The sequence below is a fragment of the Lithobates pipiens genome, unplaced genomic scaffold (assembly GCF_037356315.1).
Source record: "Lithobates pipiens isolate NorthernLeopardFrog02 unplaced genomic scaffold, aLitPip1_a1.2 Scaffold_23, whole genome shotgun sequence".
Classification (NCBI taxonomy): domain Eukaryota; kingdom Metazoa; phylum Chordata; class Amphibia; order Anura; family Ranidae; genus Lithobates; species Lithobates pipiens.
The window spans coordinates 105,272,987-105,295,041 of record NW_027507785.1 but is presented as its reverse complement, the minus strand read 5'-3'; the positions used below and the strand labels follow the sequence as shown (position 1 = coordinate 105,295,041).

The window sequence follows — 22,055 nt, the reverse complement described above, 5'->3', positions numbered from 1 at the left end:
ATGCTGTTTTAAGGATACTAAGAAGCTGTAAACACCTAAATAAGTACATTTTAAAAATGAAATAGAAGCACTTTCTTACAAATCAGCAAGTGTTGTTCATCAGTTATAATCTTAATCTCATTATTATTGTAATATAGGATTTATATAGTGCCAACAGTTTACAGTTTACAGGTACAATACAGCTTGTATTGCAGATAAGTAGAAGACTTGCACAGTTCTTCTAACTAAGGATATGACCGAAGCAAGATATGTTACCATTATACACTGTATGGCAAAAAAGTACTGAGTTTAGGTGTTTTGAGTGAAGACCTCTTTTATTTCTACAGAACTTAAAGACATTTTACACCGTTGTGCCCTTCCAACTTTATAAACAGTTGGGGAAAGCATTTTCTTTTCCAGTATGACTTTACCCCTGTGCAGAAAGACAGGTCCATAAGGACCTAAGCCTAGAGTGGAGGAACTTGAGTAGCCTCAACCATTTTAAACCTGTTAGGGCTCATGCACACTGCAGCTCAAAAAACAAACAAACCTGCTTTTATAGGCATTTGAGCTTTCATTCCACATGCTGTCCAGTGCATTTTTTTTTTTGGAAAGTAGATTATATGGTCTTCAAAGGCATAGTTCACACCAGTGCAGTCAGTTCCAGGGCATTTCAGTTCTAGAAAAATAAAAAACTGACTGTACGGACTGTACAGTAAAATGCATAAACTCACTGGAATGCACTGGAACACATCAAAAATGCACAGGACCCCAGTAAAGTGGATAACAGAAGAAAAAAGCATCTGGAATGCATCAAAAACATGTTAAAAATGTGCATCTAGAAACGCATCAAACAGATTTGGAGTGTGATTTTGTGGTGTGAGCCAGCCCCAAAAGCTTGAAGAAACTTGTGCCTTTTTGTGCTCTTTCGCACATTTTTATTGCGTGTTTTTGAGCATATGCATTTTTTTTCACAAAACCTCCCCCCAGCTAATTTTTCAATTTTGTGTGTTTTTACACTTTTTTGTGCTTTTTCATGCTTTTTAATGTATTCTTGGGTGCTTTGGCATCTTTTCTGCTCAAATTCCTTTCAAAAATGCAAATTTGATGGGGTCTTTTTTTTCTGCCTGTAAACTCCTGAAAACGCCATGCTTGGACACATTGGCTAACATGGAGGGGAGTTTCCAGGCAGAAAAAAGAATGAGAGCTCAAAAGCCTGTAGGAGCTGCTTCTCTGAGCTGCAGTGTGCATGAGCCATTGGGATGAACTGGGATGCTGATGGTGAACTATTACATTGCTAACCTAACGTCTCAACCGCTCTTTTGGCTGAAAAACCTCACATTGCCACAGACACCATCCAGAATGTTGTGGGAAACCCTTCCAGAAGAGTGGAACTGTTTTAGCCATACAGGAGGAAGGGGGGCTCCATGTAATTATTATAATGTTATAGCATGTTTGGTGAGCAATCAGTAAAGAATTTTGAAGATATTATTGTAGTGGGTGCCCTGCATATCCCGCTGTCTGGCCAAGCTTGCCAAGATTCTTCTGTGAGAGAGAAAGTGCCTGTTTTTTCTGAGGAGGATGTCCCCTCACACAGACACACAGGGCTGCTTACTCTGCATCCTCTCCTGTGTCCCGATTAGCAGGAGGCGGAGACCCAATGACTGGTGCAACTACAGGAGCAAATCAGAAGGACTTTAGCAAGCAGCAGCTGCAAAGGATTCTGGGATATATAGTCCCCATCTAAAATGGCCCTGTAGATTTCTATGGAGACGGAATTACAAGAGCCAGCTTTCTCCAGGAAGAAGGAAACTAAGCTTATCTGAGGAAATGCAGACTACACGAGACAGAGGAAGAGATTAGACCTAGGGGAGAGTTGCTCCCTCCCAGGCCAGTCCATCGTGTGATTTTAGGCATCCACAGTTAATAGGGACATCCAGCCTGAAAGAGGGGGATCCCAGGTCCATATCCAGATGCACCTGCACTGACGGTGTGAAGCGTTCCAATGTGAGGTGACCAGTCGGGTCACTAGAAGAGGCTGCCTTTTACAGGAGGTTCACAGGGCCTTTGCCCATTTGTAGGAAACAAGGACACTGTATACAGATATCACTGCTCTTAGTCACCTTACTGATACCTGTAGTGCTGCAGGACACAAGGCCATTCAGATACAGGAATACTGTATACAGACGCCATTTTCATTTCACCTTGCTGAGGAAGATTCTGCATTCTTTACTTAATAAATCTGGGCCAGTTGTGGTGTTTTGCCCTGCTATTCAGGGGTTTAAGTGCACCAACGAAAGTGGCTAGCTGAAGATACAAAGTCTCATCTATCTTCAAAGGGACTGAAACTACTAGTACCAAAATGTGTGCATTATTTATGTGCTCTATTTGTAAATGCATGTGTCAGGAAGATCCTTCTCACCGTCATCCGAGCGGCGTAAGTCGCAGAAGATCTTCTGTGCGGTAAGAGCGTTACCGCGGTCGGCAGTGCGCGCGGGAGCGCGCACACAGGAGCGCGCGCGGCCGTTTGACGCAATTGGCGCCAATGGCGCTATTTAAAGTGGATCCTTGCTTTACTGCCTTGCTGCCCGATCAACAGCGTTCCTGTGTACTCTGGTATCCTGTATCTGAACCTGAATCTGAATCCGTATCCTGATCCGTATTGAACCCGGCTCGTTCCTGACTTCGCTGTTTGCTGCCTGCCCCCGACTTTTGGCTTTGTACCCGACTACTCTTCTGGATTTCGTTTCTGTACCTGATCTGCTCGCTTGTGCCTGACCTGGACTGTTATACTATCCGTTATCTGCCAGTTGCCTGTTTTACCGCTGCTGGACTACAGGACACCTCCCAGCCACCACCGTACCCGGCTGTTGTTCCCTCTGTGCCCTGCTGTCTCCTACCTCTTGCTGCGGACTACAGGACTCTTCCCACTTCATGCTATATTCAGTTTGCACCTGCATCCGCTGTTGGACTACAGAACTCCTCCCGTTGTTCGCTGTACCCTGCGGTCACTTGCACTCCGTTGCCGGACTACAGGAATCTTTCTGCTGTCTGCTGAACCTTACCATTGACTGCATTCCACTGCTGGACTACAGGACACCTCCACCATCAACGGTGTGCTGCTTCCTACATCAACCATCCAGTCAGGCACTTGTGCTCCAGAGCCACTGTCATCACTACCAGGGCCTCCCGAGTCAGAGGTCTACGAGACGCCGCTCCCTGCATTCCGGGCTCTGCCTTAAGGTATGTGACAGCATGCCAATAAAACAATAGATTAAAAAAAAGTTTTGAGTGCAATAAAAAGAATAAATTGTATGGTAGCCACATCATGGAGCTGGCAGCACAGCACAAATTATTTCATAGGCTTAAACATATTACAGAAGTAGTCATGCAGTCTGAATTATCCAACAGACGTCCAACATAGTATAGTCGTATAGACCTGGAAGTAGGCACTAAAAATTTGTCTGTAAATTTAGGATATACAGGATCAAGGGTCAGACGTAATAAGGGTGTTCAGCTATTTAGTCCAACATTTCTGCTGTTTTCCTCTGCATTTACTATGTCCATAATTTTATAATCTACAATATAGAGCCCACAAATAGTGGTAGTATTCCCTAAAAGCATTATTCCATTTAGGACATGAAAGAAATTCTAAGATGAGAATTTGTTGAGTTTCATTGGAGCTAAATACAGTTGAGCTCATAAGTTTACACACCCTGGCAAAATTTATGATTTCCTGGCCTTTTTTTTTTAGAGAGAGAATGAATGGTAACTTTTCTTTCACTCATGGTTAGTGTTTGGCTGAAGCCATTTATTATCAATCAACTGTGTTTACTCTTTTTAAATCATAATGACTACAGAAACTAGCCAAATTATACTGATCAAAAGTTTGCGTACCCCAGTTCTTAATACTGTGTATTATTTATTATCATTATTATACAGGATTTATATAGCGCCAACAGTTTGTGCAGAGCTTTAAAAACATGAGGGCAGACAGTACACTTAGGCCTCTTTCACACGGGGCGGATCAGTAATGATCCGCCCCGTGAAGATCCGCTCGCTCAGCGGGGATCGCTCCGTTGTCCCCGCTGAGCTGGCTGCGGACAGGGCGGTCTCCGCACACTGTGCAGGGACCGCCCTGTAAGCTCTCCATTCTCCTCTATGGGGATCGGATGAGCACGGACCGTCTGTCCGTGTTTGTCCGATCCGCTCTGCAGACGGATAGAAAAATAGGATTTTCCTCCGTCTGCAGAATCGGACTGTTGCGGAGGCGGACGAAATCGGGTGTCTGCGGATGCTCATCCGCAGACACCCGCTATCCCATAGGGATGAATGTATGTCCGTATTTCATCCGCAAACGGATGGATGAAATACGGACATACCATCCGCATGTGTGAAAGGGGCCTTACAATATAAATCAATACAGGCGGCATAAGAAGGCCCTGCTCATTAGAGCTTGCAATCTAGAAGGGAGGGTCAAGTGGAAACAAAAGGTAATAACTGTGGGGGGTGAGCTGATTGAGAAAATGAAAAAACAGTTGTTAGGTGTGGGTAGGGTAGGCTTCTATGAAGAGAAGGGTTTTCAGGGATCCTCTAAAAGCTAATAGAGTAGGATATAAGCGGACAGATTGGGGTAGGGCTTTCCATAGGATTGGAGAGGCTTTGAAAAAGTCCTGGAGGCGAGCATGGGATGAGGTGACAAAGGGAGCTAGGGTGCAGAAGGTCTTGAGAGGAACGAAGAGAACGAGTAGGTTGGTGTTTAGAGATTAGGCTAGTGATGTAGCTGGGGGCTAAATTGTGGATTGCTTTGTACGTAGTTGTTAGTATATTTTGAATTTAATTCTTTGACCAAGCGGAAGCCAGTGGAGGGATTGACAGAGAAGGGGTAGCAGGGACAGAGCGATTGGTAAGGTGGATGAGTCTGGCAGCAGCATTCAAGATGGGTTGAAGAGCTGATAGACTATGTAGAGGTAAGCCAATGAGAAGGGAATTGCAGTAGTCGAGGCGAGAAGTGATCAGCTAGTGAATTAAGAGCTTTGTCCCTCTTTTGACATCAGTGACAGCTTGAAGTCTTTTGTGGTATTTGTGGATAAGGCTCTTTATCATCTCAGATGGTAATGCTGCCCATTCCTCTTGGGGAAAAAAAGCCTCCAATTCCTGTAAATTCTTGGACTGTCATGCATGAACTGCACATTTGAGATCTCCCCAGAGTGGCTCAATGATAATGAGGTCAGGATACTGATATGTCCACTCCAGAACCTTCACTTTATTCTGCTGTAGCCAATGACAGGTCGACTTGGCCTTGTGTTTTGGATCACTATCATGTTGGAATGTCCAAGTACGTCCCACACGCAGCTTCCTGGCTGTTGAATGCAAATGTTCCTCCAGTATTTTTTGATAACACACTGCATTCATATTGCCATCAATTTTGATCGTCAGTGCAGCATCGTATGAAAGATGCATGGGTCTGTCAGGAGTTTAGAAACTCGTGGACCTTTTATACACACACACTAATTACAAACAAACAGATCACAAGTGAGGATGGTTACTTTCAAACCCTTTTGTGTCAATTTGTGTGCATGTTATCAGGCCAAAATCAACAGGGTATGGAAACTTTTGATCAAGGTCAATTGGATAGTTTTTGTTTTCATTATGATTTAAAAAAGTAAACACAGTTGATTGATAATACATTTCTTCAACCAAACACTAACCATGAGTGAAAGAAATGTTTTTGTGTTATCATTCATATTCTCTGAAAATGACCAAGAAATCATAAATTCTGCCAGGGTATGTAAACTTATGAGCACAACTGTAGGTTGTGTGAAAGATTCCAACATGTTTAGTGGAAAAAGCCATAGGCACACATGCCACCCTTGACTGGCTTTATTTTCAATAGGACCTGCACCTTTCTACCAAGTAGGCTGTTTAACATACCGTACACCACCTTTATAAATCTGAACAACAAGGTTATATACAGGAGGAATATAACATATTCTTTGCAGTAAATGTAAAAACGGGTTTCAGATAGTTTGTACACAAGGCTGCATTCATACTTGAGATGAGCATTTTTGGTTGTTTTACAAGCTTTTGTAAAGGCATTTTTGTAGGCGTCTGAGGCTTTAGCATTTTTTTCTTTTTTTTTAAATATTTTTAGCCAATTGAAAATGGGAAAACTAGAGGAGAAAATGTATGCACTAGTTTTTCAGGTGCTCACATTGAAGACTATTGTGGCTGAAAGGACTAGAAGCTTGTAGCTTGAAAGAAGCTCATGTACTTTTTCAAGCTTCAAGTGATATTACTCTCAGGTCTGACCAGGCGCAAAACCATGGGATTTTGGATGGTGGATTTTTTTGAAGCTTTGAGCTACAAAACTCTCGGGTGTTAATGAGGACTAAAGGAAAACAAGTGTAGGTCGGATGAAACAATCCATAGCTTGGTTACATCTTTTAATTTTATCTAAAATAATTATACCATACCAATTTAAACCCCCCCCCCCCCCTCATAAAATCATATATAGAATTTGGATATAATGCCATTCTCTGATAATGGACTATATTTTGTCTGGTGGTCTGGCTCTACTACCCTGGACCACACTTCTGCCTTGCAGCAGAAGCTAGATCTCATATTTTAAATGCTTAAAGCGACTCTTTAGTCTATTAAATATTCTGCCGTTGTTTTAACTTTGGATAGTAAAACATTTTTTTCTGCCAGTAAATACCTTATATAGCTTACTTCCTCTTTCTTGTCTGGTCATTAGCCTAGGCTTCTGGCATCATGCACAGCTCTCTCTCACTCTTGTGACAGTTTGCCAGGAAGGGAGGGGAAATGAGTCATAAAAGGGCCAATGGAGAGCTGCAGAGCTGGAGGTGTGCCTCTGTGTGTCTGTGTAAATCCAGAAAGGGAACAACCAGCAGCTTCAGCTTCCCACAGTTAAAATTACTACAGCCAGACTTTGGCCTCATTCACACAAGGTGGATCTGCTTGTACAGAGTCTGCCTCTCCATTGATCTCCGCTGAGCTGGCGGATGACAGGTCCCTCTCTGCTCAGTGGTGAGGGGCTTGTCGCGCGCTGCTGGATTCTATGAAGAGATCGGATGAAAACATCAGATCTCACTCGATCCAATCCGCCAGCGACGGATCCCGACGTAGGGCCATTCGTCTGCTTTTGGCGGATCGGATCGGGTCAGATGTCAGCGGACATGTCACCGCTGACATCCGTCGCTCCATAGACCAGCATGGAGTGCCCGTTCAGGTCCACCTTCAAAACTGACAAGCTGACCTGAACGGTCTGACATTGTGAAAGGGGCCTTAGTGGAGGGAGATTTCTGCAGCATATTTGGCAAGTACAGAATCACAGTATATATAAAATATGCAAAGTGGTTGGAGGGAAGCTTCAGAATGGAAAAGATGTTTTTATTACAAATTACGTGAGCAGACTTGCAGTTCCTCTTAAAGCGGGACTGTACTGGGGAAAAAAAATATTAAAAGCCAGCAGCTATAAATACTACAGCTGCTGACTTTTAATAAATGGACACTCACCTGTCCCGCGGTCCAGCGATGCCGAGGCCGATCGATCGCTCGGCTCTTTCTCATTCTAGGTGAGGGAATCAGGAAGTGAAGCGAATCGGCTTCACTTCCCGGTTCCCTACTGCGCATGCACGAGTCGCGCAGCGCAATAGGAATTGTCCGCGCTGTCTCTGAGACCCGTGTGTGTCTCAGCAGACAGCGTGGCAGGACAGGAAGAGGCACAGACTCCCACGGGAGTCTATGCCCGGAAGTGGGTGCAAATACCTGTCTTTAACAGGTATCTCCACCCCCCTCCCCCCTGAAAGGTGCCAATTGTGACACCGGAGGGGGGGGGTTCCGATCAGCGGAAGTTCCACTTTAGGGTGGAACCCTGCTTTAAGAGAGGACAGGACCTAATTTTGGCTTTACTTGTGTCTAATGATTAGAGCAGAAATGGCAAGCTTACCCAAGCACACAGCCCCCAGATGTCAAAGTATCTGAAACCTAACACGTTACCTAGCACGTCTATTACCAGATCACACTTACAGGTTAATCTGATGTTGTTCTAGTGACTAGATTTCACTGCTTCTTTGCCTTCTACCAGTCAAAAATCACATTTCCAGTGTGCTGCTAACGTGTCAGATTTCTCTGGTATTATATAGTCATATTTTCTGGCTACAGGTTACAAAACATTAGCGAGTGCTTCCCGTATTTCCTTCTAGAAAGATAGCTTTCAGTAGCTTTACAAGCCCATATGAATAAATTGCTAACACATCACAATGAAGCAAAAATATAATTTTTAATTAATCTCTACCTTTTATCGTCCGAAATCAGTCCATGAGATCCGGTTAAGTGGAGGATCTAAGATGATCTTGCCAGTCTAATGAAGACAGATGGAAGTCTCCATTACTGTACTTATAATGATCAGGCTACAATACTTTACGGTTTACTTAGATCACCCTATTTACCCAATGGTTCATTATATGCTTTTATGAAGTAAAATTATAGAAGCTGTCTTTTTTATAAAAATACTGCGAGACCAATTAGGTTAGCTACGCTTTGCTGATTTTGAAAAAAAAAAGTTGTTTATTGATGCTAGTTTGTGTAGTTGGCACAGGGCAGGCTTTCACAGAATTTTGGCCATGAATCAATCACCTCTGAACTTTTCCCAAAACATCTGTACATGCTACACTGGGAATCCGATTTCATTCATTCACTGACATATTGGAAGGTACTGTGGGAAACAGTGACAACCTGTTTGTTTAGCCATTGTAGGATTCTGTTTCATTGGTGCCAAGCAGTTTAACAGATGCTAGTAGGGCTGTAGAAAAGTCCAGTATGGTTCTCATATCAATGTCAATCTGGAAGTACTGATACACATTGAAGTTACTAGGTTAGTTGGATTTAAGTTCTAGTGTGAAAGCACATAAATGCCCTTTACACAATAACCAAGTGTAGGGTACATACACATAATCGTACAGTACAGGACACATGCTGCGTGTTCATAGACCATGGGTTATAAGCCTATACCTTCGGCTAACTGGACACTGCAAGGCTTTTGAGGACACGCCCCTTGCCTCCTTTATAACCATACCACGCTCTTTTCACTCAGTTTTTAATGGTGTTGGTGATATACCTTCTCCCTTATGGAGAAGTCTTGGTTAGTTTCACTATCTTATGAGTCACAGGTTGCTTTATAAGTCCAGGGCCATGGTCCATGCTTATGGAACTCCCATCAGACCCTTTCAGGGGTATTCCCACCATGACGGGTGAAGTTTGGGTCACATATCTTTGACATAAATACTGGGGCTATGTTTGGAATGTATTCACTTTCCAGTGTAAAAATATCAAACTTGGCACTAAAACGTAACCACTCAGAGCTTAGTCTATTGTGGATTATCAGGTTCTACATCACACCACAGGTCACACACTTTACTGCCACTTCCTTAAGACCTTATAAGGTACTCATGCGCTTCTCCTGCCTTTTTGCCATGAGGACGTCACTACAGCATGGTCTACACTAGGGCTGTGCACTCCTTGTCAGACATACTAACCCTATATTATGCACCCTACTAGATGAGTACCCCACATGCGAATACGCTCACCCATAGCTATGGCAAAAACCAGGTGAAAGGGAGCCACAGCAAATGTTCGGGAAAACATTAGCTCTGCAATGGATCACACAACACTCCTCAGAGTGACAATCCTTCCTTTGCACTGGAACAGGACTCAATTGTAACACACTGGTCTCCACATCCAACTCTTATTAAATTTCAGGCTTGCAACAAGCAAACCTACCTAACTAAAGCAAATTTTTCTGCAACTATGTCACAGTTTTTAAGACAACTAACAGCTTTAATGCAGCCATCACTGTCCAAGGCTCCAAGTTAACAGGCTCCTTCTTCCAGTTCCAGTTCGAGCCGGATTCCGAAATGCCCAGCCTAGAAAAGGTGAACATATAAGGAAATCAAGAGAACCTTGAGGCAGTGTTAGAGGAGGCTGTGGTAGATTTCTCACCCCAGACACCTATACACCTAATTTTGCAGCTTTATGCAATATGTTTTCCAGTGTTAATATGTTCACTTTTGCCGTGCAAAAGCCCCGGCATTGTCACACTTGACTTGGGTACAAAAGAAACCTGCTGAATCTAAAAAGTAATTTTCCATTCATAAACAAATAAAATGTATGACTAGTGAGTGGATCCACAAAAATCACTCCAAAATCATTGTCAAGCTCTATCCAGTCGAAAAAGAGTTCACTAAAAAGTGGTCAGTTCCTGTAGTTGATCCTACCCTCTCAATCTTAAACAAGAATCTCACCGTATAAATTGACGATGTTCCTAAATTTAAAAACTTTGCAGCTGGAAGTTTGAGATACTCTTTAAGGTTTTCTTTACACTTGCAGGCCCAGCTGTGCAAGCAACTATTGCTGTAACTTCTGTATTCCAGGACTATGTTTTAACCGGGCATTTACAGCAACCACCTTCCTGCACAATACAGGGAACTTGGTCATCAATAGAGAACAAGCTCCCCATCAACTTCTTGGAGATCTGAGAAAAAAGGATGGCTCTACAACCCTGGACCACACTTCTGCCTTTTGCAAGGACACCCAATCCAGATGCAATCAGACAATACCATGACTGTGGCCTACATCAACCACCAAGGGGATACCAGAAATCATACTGACTTGAAGGATGCAAGCCAGATCATTTCATGGACAGAGACTTACTGGGGATAACTGTAAAGCAGATTATCTTGGCCACCACCCTTTGGACCTAGGGTAATAGGCCATTCACTTAGACACCCAGGGACCCCAGAGCTGGATAGCCTGATTTCCAGTTTCAACAACAAGCTTCCTTTGTTCATGGCAGGACAAAGGATACTCTAGCACCAGCATTGGATGACTTGGTAATCCCCTGGTCTCAGTTCAGGCTAGTCTATGCCTTCCCTCCATGGCAAATTCTACCTCGTCTGCTCCATAAAAAAAAAGACCAATAAACTGGTGATTCTCATGGCATCTTGCTGGCTCGGAGGCACCTGATATACAGACATGCTTAGAATATTTAGTGATGACCCCTGGCCTCCTCCCAACAGACCAGACCTGCTGTCACATGACCCTTTATTCCATCTTTCTTCTTATTCACTAGCTTTAGTGGCATGGATGTTGAACTCCAGGTCTTAAGGGAAGGAGTCATTCTGCCTTGCTTAACCACTTCAGCCCCAGAAGATTTTTTTTTTTACCCACTTCCTGACCAAGCCATTTTTCGTGATGCGCCACTGCGTCGTTTTAACTGGCAATTGCGTGGTCATGTGACGCTGTACCCAAATGCAATTGATGTCCTTAGAGCTTTCGTTTGGTGGTATTTGATCAGCTCTGCAGTTTTTTGATTTTTTGTGCTATAACCAAAAAAGACTGACAATTAGGAAAACAAAAAACATTGCTTTCTGCTTTTAATACGTATACAAAAAAAAAATGTAAAAAAACAAGTTTCTTCATCAATTTAGGCCAATATGTATTTTGCTGCATATTTAAAAAAATCCCAATAAGCGTATATTGATTGGTTTGTGCAAAAGTTATAGCATCTACAAACTACAGGCTAGATTCAGGGACTTTTATTTATTTTTTCTGGGAATGGCGGCGATCTGTGATTTTTAGCAGGATGCGACATTGCGGCGGACAAATCTGATACGGAGTTACACTTTTTGGGATCAGTAACACCAATCCACGGATCAGTGCTAAAAAAAAATGCACTGATCCCTGTTGAATGACACTGACAGGGAAGGGTTTAACACTAGGGGGCAGTCAAGGGGTTAAATGTATTCCTTGGGAGGTGTTTCTAACTGGGGGGAGTAGATTCACTGGAAGAAAACAGGGATCGTGATTTTGCGCACCCTGGCCACCCTGCTGCAGTATATGTGCGTGGGGCGGTCTGGAAGGGGTTAAAAGAGAAGTATGGCATAAGCTTTTTTGGCCATACTAATCTTGTGGGTCACAGTAGTGCACTCATTTGATTCAGTCAGCTAGTCTTATTTTCCTACTGTCATGAGGGGCCTTCTGTAAAGGTTATACAACAACGATTTCTTGTATTTATTTTTGATGGTGGGCTTGTTAACCCAAAACCCAGCTCCCAAGCAGGAAAATTAAGCTATTTTTGTCTGGGTCATTGTCAAAGACCTTCCAGGCAGAGGGGGCCCTATTGACCGCTCTATTTCCCCACCACTTCATTTAAGTAGACTTAATATTGAAGGTAGTCCATCATTTTTGTCTTTGGAAAACAATACTGACCTTCACAGAAACATAGAGCTTTAAAGCTGAACTCCAAACAGATACAGTATTTCAGCTATCAATCCCCTTATGAACATATTACATTTATTTTTAAATGCAGATAATGTAAGGTTCCTAAAATGTGATGTTTCATTAGCTTTTCCAAAATCTTCTTCATGGAAAGGGAGGATCAGCAGTGTGAGACATTCCGGCTGGGTTTTTTATTTTTTGCCATACAAGCGAAAAAAAGAGCAACATTTTTGTGAAAAAACACTTTTTAAGTTTCTATTGTAAAATTTTGCAAATAAGTCATTTTTCTTCATACATTTGGGCCAACATTTATACTGCTACATATCTTTGGTAAAAATAACAAAAATTTGTGAATATTATTTAGTCTGTGTGAAAGTTGTAGAGTCTAGAGTTAGGGTGCAAATCGCTGAAAATTGATCACATCTGATCACACCTGGTGTACTGAAGTCTCATTTCTTGACACACTAACATTCAAGGAAAGTACAAATACCCCATAAATGACAATCCAAGGTATTTAGTAAGAGACACGGTGAGTTTTTTTAAGTTGTAATTTTTTCCCACAATTCTTGCAAAAAATTTAGATTTTTTTTTTTTTTTTTACACAAATTTATAGTCCTGACAGGTTATTTCTTGAACACAGCATATGCATACTTGCAACTACACCCAAAAATACATTCTGCTGCTCCTCCTGAGTATGGTGAAACCACATGTGTGAGACTTTTACATAACCTAGCCACATACAGAGGCCCAACATCCAAGTAGTTTTAATAATGGGAGCTCCCCGCTGCTCTCATCATCCGACATGCTAAGAATGTTATATGCCTCTTCAGCTGTATACACTCTGTGAGACATGATGGCAGTACTTTTGACGGGCCTGTGTGAGGGAACTGGTGTTGCTACTGACTGCTCACTGATGGCGGGCCTGTGTGATGGTACCGACAGGTTACTGATGGCCTGTGTGACGGTACTTATGGTGGGACTGTGTGGCGGTAATGATGGGCTGTCAGATCCGTACAGATGGCAGTACTGTTAGTGTTACTGATAGCGGCCTGTGTGATAGATGTGCTGTCAGATCTAGATGGTACCGATGGTGGTACTGATGGCAGTACCGATGGCCTTTGTGACAGATGGGCTGTCCGATTCTGATGGTACAGATGGCAGTACTGATAGCAGTATCATTAGTGGTACTGATGGGTGCCTGTGTGACAGGCTGTCAGATCCAGATGGTACTGATGGCAGTACTGATGGCGGTACCGATGGCAGCCTATGGGACGTGACTGATAGATGAGCTGTCAGACCCAGAAGATGCTGATGGCGGGCTGTGGCAGATCCAGATGGGCTAGGACTGGTTCTGATGGTCTGTGACAGGTTCTCTGTATTGTGGGGGGGGATGTTGTGCAGTCAGTAAATATAATAAAATGTTTCACTCACAGATTGCTCAGATCTCTCTTTCCTCACGTGATTGGTGTGTGAGGAGACAGAAGGAGAGATCTCTGGAAACCGCCACAATGTTTATACTTTTGACCGACTGTGATTGGACACAGCCGATCACGTGGGTAAACGGCCATTTCATTGACTGTTTACCCTGATCAGGAATGCGCTGTGTCCAAGGACCAAGCGATATCCCCGATCAAGGTGGTACACACCCCCTGGGCGCACAATAACAGAGCATCCTGGCCGACTTTATATGATGTCCAGTCAGGATATTCAAACCACTTGTCGCCGTGATTTTGTATTCGGACAGCGGGGCGACAAGTGGTTAAAATATCATGATCATTTCTAATAACCTATTCTATGCTAAACCATCTGACATATATTTCTTAACAATGTTCATACTACATTCATCCACACCATTCATCCCTGTCTTATTTTTCATGCATACACTCTGTACAAATGTTCAAATATTCATGCATATCCATTCATCACTGTCTTGATTTCCAACCATACATGCACTAAAAAAAAGGATCTCTCTCATCTCTACAGGGTGTCTTGTTCCCTTTCACTCAAATTGTTTCATTTTTATCGAAACCCAAAACTTTTCCCATTGATGCCACATTATGGGCTTTTGATCCTCTTCCGTCCCCTATCTTCTTATTTGCACTTCCATATATTGTGTTTCTGTTTATTGTATTTGAGATATTCATTTCACAAGGTCCTTGAATTTGACTTGAATAGGAGTGCCTGTAAACATGCAGTTATGTGCATTTTTGCAACTGAAGAACTCCTCTTATAGAAAAACACCATGATCAACCTCAGGATCCTTCTGCCCTTATTGATTCTTATTATGATATACAGGGCAATAATCCTGACAGCTACCTCTCAGGGTTAGGAATGTCTTCGTAATGTTGTGCTATGTTTATAACCCAAAACGTATTTTCCTTGTTTATTTCTGTTGATGCCCATATGTTCCACCGTGACCTTATTGAAGACCTAACCAGTTTACCAAGATCATCTCCTGAAGATCCCCTGAGAGCATGTGAGGATTGTTTGCTGCTCTGCACAATGTTCATTTACTCTACATTTATCAAAATACCAATAAAAATTATTGAAATAGAAAAACACAATGGGTTGTTTTTTACTTTGACTTGGCTAAATGAGACAAAACATTTAAAAGTTGGTTTTATAGTTGGATAATATTTTAATCCACTGAGCTCTTTACAAAATAAAAGGCCATTCAGTTTCTCTCCAGGCCTTCTCTACTAGGACAGTACAGATATAGGAACTGAAAGAAGTGAACAGACTGGCCTAGCAAGGAGTTTAGCAAAAGGAATCTATTGAATGTGAAATTGATTGATTTGGTGATTGTGAACTTCACCTGCACGTTAGCAATTTGGATATGCATGAATAATGGTATTTTTTTTTTTTAGGTGATTGATCAATATGAAAAAGAAGGATTCCACTTCTTGGCTAAGGTTTTTAACTCTTCACATTCCTTCCTTGAAGATTTAACGGGTCTTACTTTGCTGCATCAAGAAACACAGGCTGCAGAGGTCAGAATTTATTTACTTTCCTATATAATGGGTCTCATGATATTCATTATGTTGGTTCTATACTCTGCAATACAATTGAATTGCTGGGAATTTTCTGCAGTAATGTTACTTGTCGCATACCAGCAAGCATGCTCAGGATAAATAATTGGATGTTCACGTTACCTTGAATAAGGGTGGCTATTGATCTGTAGCAAACATTTACCATGTATATAAATTTATAATCCGTGTGTCAGCTATTTCCTCGATGTGCTGTGTTTTTTTTAAACATAGAGAAAAAGTGGAAGTTCAGCCTAAAACAAATTATCTATAAATCTACTTTCAGACACATTCTAACCTATCTAACCCTGTAAAGCAGTGGATTCTGTGTACAGGAGAGAGCCGATAACGAAGTTGAAATGACGTCACCCATACACTTACTATGGGGCTTTCATTGTCTGCTGCCTCTTCTGCACCCACCTACACGTAGAAGCTGCCTCTGACAGCTCACTGTGAGATGGTACCAGACTGGAGCGGCTTCAGAAAAGCTATGTTTAGCGGTTTCTTCTTTACAGGGCTTGATAGTCTTAGAATGTGGCTGCGAGTAGATTTCGAGTTGGTTAGTTTTAAGCTGAACTTATATGAAATATTGCTATGGGTTTTTTAGCTTACCACATTGAACACAAAGTAATAACATTCCCCCTCTGTATTCATTAAAATTTGTACCCCAGCACATGCAATTTACAACTTTCAGTACTGCTGGCTCCTGTTTTCTCAGTGCTGCTTTCCTGAACTTCTGGTCTTTACAAAAAAGATAATAGTTGACAGTGCAATCTCCAGTCTGTTAGCTTGGAGGAGGACGGAAAAGTAGACCTTCGCATCCTAGGCTACAAGGCTGTGTGTTTCTTTTGATGCACATAGTGTATTGAAACACAGCTCTAGTCCCTGCATACAAAGGATGCAGCAAGAGAAAAAAGCCACATTCAAATAGGAAACCTGGGGAAGTAGTCACAGCAGCAGCTTAAACAGGAACATAGGCAAGGAATAAAATATAAAGTACACAGTAAGTGAAAAAAAATCAGCTGCTAAAAATGCTTTAAAAATTAGGGTTTATATCACTGTAAGCATCGCTGACCCTTTGACCTATATATGCTATTAGGGTTCTTTGTGGTATAAGCCATTAACATGCTTGTTTTAAATGTTGAATAAGGTACTTAAGACCAAATGACCTCCTTTTTTTTTTTTTTTTGTTTTTTTGTTTTTTTTTGAGGATTGCTGTAAAGTGGTTAAGCTTGTTTTTTTTATGTTAAGATAGCTATAATTAACCACAAAAATGTATTTATTGTGCTTTAGTGATCGTACAAGATTAATGATTTGGAGTTCAAGTTCTTAAAAATACCTAAATATTACAGCAATTTCAGTTATTTGGAAATACATTTAATACATGAAACCAGGCATAAAACTAGCCTATTCTGAAATGTATTCTGTGTTGTGTCAGTCAGTGATTTGCCAGTGAAGCTGCGCTAGCCAGTCAGAAGCAAACTTCATCATTTTGATCTGTGGTGGACAACCTACTTGGTGGTGGACAACATGGTGGAGTTTCGGTGCCAGACAGTCCTAACAGCTAGTATGTTCTTCTCAGGTGTCATACACCCTGAGATTTGTGGTGTGGTTTTGTAGAGTATTGCCTGGTGAGAACAGATCAGTTGAATTCAGATCCTGAACACAAGGAATTTTTTGACACTCAGATGTTTATTTCCTAAAACTGTAGAGTGCAACATCTGGTGCAACTCTATATAGAATCTTATTAGCTTTCAGGTTTTATTAACAAAGCTTAATTGAAAAAGCTGAAGTTAGAAGCCGGCTACCATGCACAGCTTTACCTGGTTTTGCTATCTCCAGTTTTAATAAATCAACCCCAATGTTAACGGCAACATTAACTGCAATTATTTTGGCTCACTAGCTATACAACTTTTGTCCCATAGTTCAATTACATACCAATTACTTGTTTATATTCTTGTATACAGCCTTGGATGTGTCTCTGGTTATATGGTCCATTTCTGTCCAATAGTCCAAGTATATTTAGGGGTTATAATTAAAGGGGTTGTAAACCTTTGTGGTTTTTCTCCTTAATGCATTCTATGCATTAAAGCGGGAGTCCGCCGGGAGTTCCGCCGTTTTTTTTTTTTTAAAAGCCAGCAGCTACAAATACTGCAGCTGCTGACTTTTAAAATAAGGACACTTACCCGCCCAGCGCGCCCGCGATGTCGGCACCCGAAGCTGATCTCTCGATCGTCTCTCGGGTGCTGCCGCCGCCATCTTGGGTATGGGAATCAGGAAGTGGAGCCTTTCGGCTTCATTTCCCGGTTCCCTACTGCACATGCGCGAGTCGAGCTGCGCAATAAGGATGGACCCGCTGCCTCTGGGATCTGTGCGTTTCCCAGCAGGCAGCGGGGGACTTTCGGAAAGGGGCGTAGATTCTGCAGAATCTACGCCCCTTTCCGCAGAGAGCTATCCCGGAAGTGGGTGCAGATACCTGTACTGTACAGGTACCTGCACCCCCCTCCCCCTGAAAGGTGCCAATTGTGGCGGCGGAGGGGGGGAGGGTTCCAATGAGCGGAAGATCCACTTTAGGGTGGACCTCCGCTTTAAGGTGAAAAACCTATTGCAGTGTAGCAGCCCCCCAGTGCCCCCGTTTTACTTACCTGAACCCTCTTTTTCTCGTGCCGGGGACGAGCACAACAGCTCTAGCTGATGTCTCGTGTCCTGATTGGCTAGATTGATAGCAGCGCAGCCATTGGCTCCCCCTGCTGTGAATCAAATGCAATGACGCAGGCGCTGGGGGGGACTGAGTCATACATTCAGCAGCTATGGATGCCGAATGCTGAACTCGGCAGAATGCCAGCGAGGTAACCCCCTCAGAGAAACACTTCTCAGAGGGGGTTAACTGATGTGGGGATGAGCCGTGAGAGCTGCTGGAGGACCCCAGAAGAGCAGGTTCAGGGGCCATTCTGTGCAAAACGAGCTGCACAGTGGAGGTAAGCATATGTAATTTTAAACAAAAAAAACAAAACCCTACAATCACTTTAAATACCCATTGGTTCAAATTACCTGCTCACTAATGGCAGATGAAAATTAAACAAAGGGAGGAGTTCCCCAGAAAATCTGATTGGCAGGAAATTAAATCTGTTTTTATCCAATAAAGAATACTGCATCTTTAAAATATGGACGTTGACTACTGAGTGTAGAATGCTTATAAAAAGATATATTGCAACCTAGTGAAACCCATCTTTTTGATCTGTCTCAATTTCCCAGCCACACATTAGAGTTGTGTGATAGTGTCTAGCAAAGGAGCAGTAGCTGAAAAAGGAAGGACCAAGGCAACATATCGTTGAGGATTCATAAACTGGGAAATATGGCTCAACAATGTGCTTTCTATTAACTTTAAGTATACTTAATTAGCCAATTTCATTCAAACCTTCAGGCAAAAAATATAAAAATAGTCAAAATAAATACATGGTTGCTGAATTTTCTGCCAAAGGACTTTTAATTCTTTACAGTCAGTCTTGTGATATACACATTAGCCACACTGCACAACCAGACGTGATGCATGTAGCCTCTGATTAAGCAGTTCATCTTTCTAGTTCAGCAATTTGTCTTCCTGTGTTTTTTGCCTAAACCTTGTTCACAGTGCATAATGATCACCACTGCTACACAGTGAACAGTGAACTAACCCAGGAAGCACCAATGTTATAGTTGTACGTTGACATAGCCCAGCAGTTTTTTTTTAAATGTTAGCCATTTCAACGGCGCGTCATATGGCGGATGCCTCCCATGGAGGCTGGTCGCTCGTGTTTTTTGTTTTTTGGGTCCATTGGTGGAGCGAGAGAAGATGAATGGACTTCGTGGGACATTTTTATTTTTTAATAAAGGACTTGTCCCAAGCTGTGTCTTGTCTTTTGCACCATTTTGACACTTTTTTTTGTGAAATGGTAGGGGTATATTTGTACCGCTTTACCATTTCACCCATTTTGAAGGCAAGTGGCCTGGTACGGTTCAGGAGGGGCAATCTCTTGCCCCCCCCCCCTCTTTTTTCCAGCGGCCTGCCAGGTTGCGTGCTCGGATAAGGGTCTGTTATGGATTTTGAGGGGGATCCCCACGCTAATGTTTTTTTAATTTTTGAGTGGGGGTTCCCCTTACTATCATTTGGACTGATGAGAAGAAAATTATACTTTATGATCATTATAGACAAGACAAGAAATTTTTGGAGGTGAAGCAGATTTTTATGGCACCACCATACATATTACAGAAGTGTGTTTTTTAACATACAGTTGTGCTCATTAATTTACATATGCTGGGAGAATTTATGATTTCTTGGCCATTTTTCAGAGAATATGAATGATAACACAAAAACATTTCTTTCACTCATGGTTAGTTTTTGGCTGAAGCCTTTTATTATCAATCAACTGTGTTTTACTGTTTTTAAATCATAATGGCAACAGAAACTACCCAAATGACCCTGATCAAAAGTTTACATACCCTGGTGATTTTGGCCTGATAACATGCACACAAGTTGGCACAAAGGGGTTTGAATGGCTATTAAAGGTAACAGCCCTCACCTGTGATTTGTTTGCTTGTAATTAGTGTGTATAAAAGTTCAATGCATTTCTGGACTCCTGACAGACCCTTGCATCTTTAATCCGATGCTGCACTGATGTTTTTGTATTCTGAGTCATGGGGAAAGGAAAAGAACTGTCACAGGATCTGCGGGAAAAGGTAGTTGAACCGTATAAAACAGGAAAGGCATATATAAAGATAATTTGAGAATTGAGAATCCCCAGCGGCAGTGTTCAAACTCTAATCAAGAAGTGGAAAATTAAACCAAACCACGGTCAGGTAGACCAACTAAAATTTCATCCACAACTGCCAGGAAAATTATTCAGGATGCAAAGAAAAACCCACAAATGACTTCAGGTGAAATACAGGACTATCTTAAAATGTGGTATGGCTATTTCAAAATGCACAATAAACAGGCACTTGGATAAAGATAGGCTACATGGTCGAGTCGCAAGAAGAAAGCCATTACTACGCAAATGCCCGCTTATAATATGCCAAAACGACACAGAGACAAGTCTCAAACCTTCTGGCACAAAGTCATTTGGAGTGATTAGACCAAAATTTTGCTTTTTGGCTACAACCATAAACGCTACATTTGGAGAGGAGTCAACAAGGCCTATGATGAAGGTGGAGGTGGTTCGCTGATTTTTTGGGAATGTGTGAGCTACAAAGGCACAGGAAATTTGGTCAAAATTGTTGGCAAGATGAATGCAGTATGTTATCAAAAAATACTGGAGGAACATTTGCATTCATCAGCTAGGAAGCTGCGCATGGGACGTATGGGACATACTTGGACATTCCAACATGCCAATGATCCAAAACACAAGGCCAAGTCAACCTGTCATTGGCTACAGCAGAATAAAATGAAGGTTCTGGCGTGGCTATCTCAGTCTCCTGACTTCAATATCATTAAGCCACTCTGGGTAGATCTCAAACGTGCAGTTCATGCAAGACAGCCCAAGAATTTACAGGAACTGGAGACTTTTTGCCAAGAGGAATTGTTAATGCTAATGATGACTCAGACCCCCAAATGTGGATAAGAAACTGTAAGCAAACAAAAAATAACAAAAAAATGAAAAATAACAAACCTAACAAAATAAACAAAACATATGAAGGCGTCATTCCATGCTGGTTTGTTTCGTTTAAGGATCGGGACCCCCCACAATTCCAGCCCTATCAACAGGATGGGCTGCCGCATGCAGGACCCTTGAGAGTCCAGTATGACTTTTATAAAACTTATCATAACGGTCTTTACAGTTCTCCATCTATTCCTCCGCAGCCATGATGTTAATGACCAAGTTAATCCATTCATGATGCGTAGGGATTTGTGGTCGCTTCCAGTATATCGGAATTAACCTTCTGCCCATGTTGAGTAAGTGAGGCAGTACCGACTTGAGATACTGGTTGAGAGCAATGGTAGGAACATGTATCAAGGATTCCAATGGGGAATCAGGTAGCTCAAGGTCCAGAATGGCCTTAATCTGGACTCCTATATCTAACCAGAGGGGCCTTATCTTAGGGCACTCCCAACCCCTGAGGCCGCATTCCCTCCAGCAAGCGTCAGATACAGATGGGTATATCCTGGCAAGCTTAGAGGGAGCTCTATACCACCGAGTATGTACCTAAAAACTATTTTCCGCCATTTTCGAGTCCACCAAGCTCGTATGTGTGAGGCGGTTAAAGTGGTCAAACTGAGTTTCAGTAAAGACATGCTGTAGGTCTCTCTCCCACTCCCTTTTGTATACAGGCTTCCCTCCGCTCTCCAATGACTCTTGTAACTCGTACAGATATAGTGTGTGGAATAGCAGAGGTAGACATACAAGGCCATTCAAAGAGGGATGCCATGGTGGGGGAATGGATATCGTGGGGTAGGCTATGAACAAAATGTTGGAGCTGTCTATAGTGCCATTCATCCATGGGAAAAGATACATACTGTATTCTCAATGTGGCCAGCGGCAATAAACCCTGGTCTTGCATAAATCTGCCACATCTCATCTCTCCTTCGGCCGACCAAGCCCTGAAAAAGTAGGGATGTTCCCCCGGAGTGAACCAGGAGAAGCCCCCCAAAGGGAGCCAGAGGGGAAATCAAAGGTTGAGCTGTCCCTTCCCATTCAAGGCATCTCAAATTGCCAGGACGTAGGTGGCCATGGAAGAGGCAAGTGCGGAGAGTCCCCTGCAGTCCTGGAGGATCCA

At 42.4% G+C, this 22,055-nt stretch overlaps 1 protein-coding gene across 5 annotated transcripts in view; it reads left to right on the top strand.

Moving 5' to 3' along the window:
- ATG7 (autophagy related 7) overlaps positions 1–22,055 on the top strand; it is a 423,049-nt gene that overhangs the window by 187,496 nt on the left and 213,498 nt on the right. For all 5 annotated transcript variants that reach the window (XM_077452132.1, XM_077452129.1, XM_077452130.1 and 2 more), the window contains exon 18: positions 15,147–15,269. In XM_077452132.1, the coding sequence (XP_077308258.1) occupies positions 15,147–15,269 (123 nt within the window). The remainder of the gene's footprint in view (positions 1–15,146; positions 15,270–22,055) is intronic.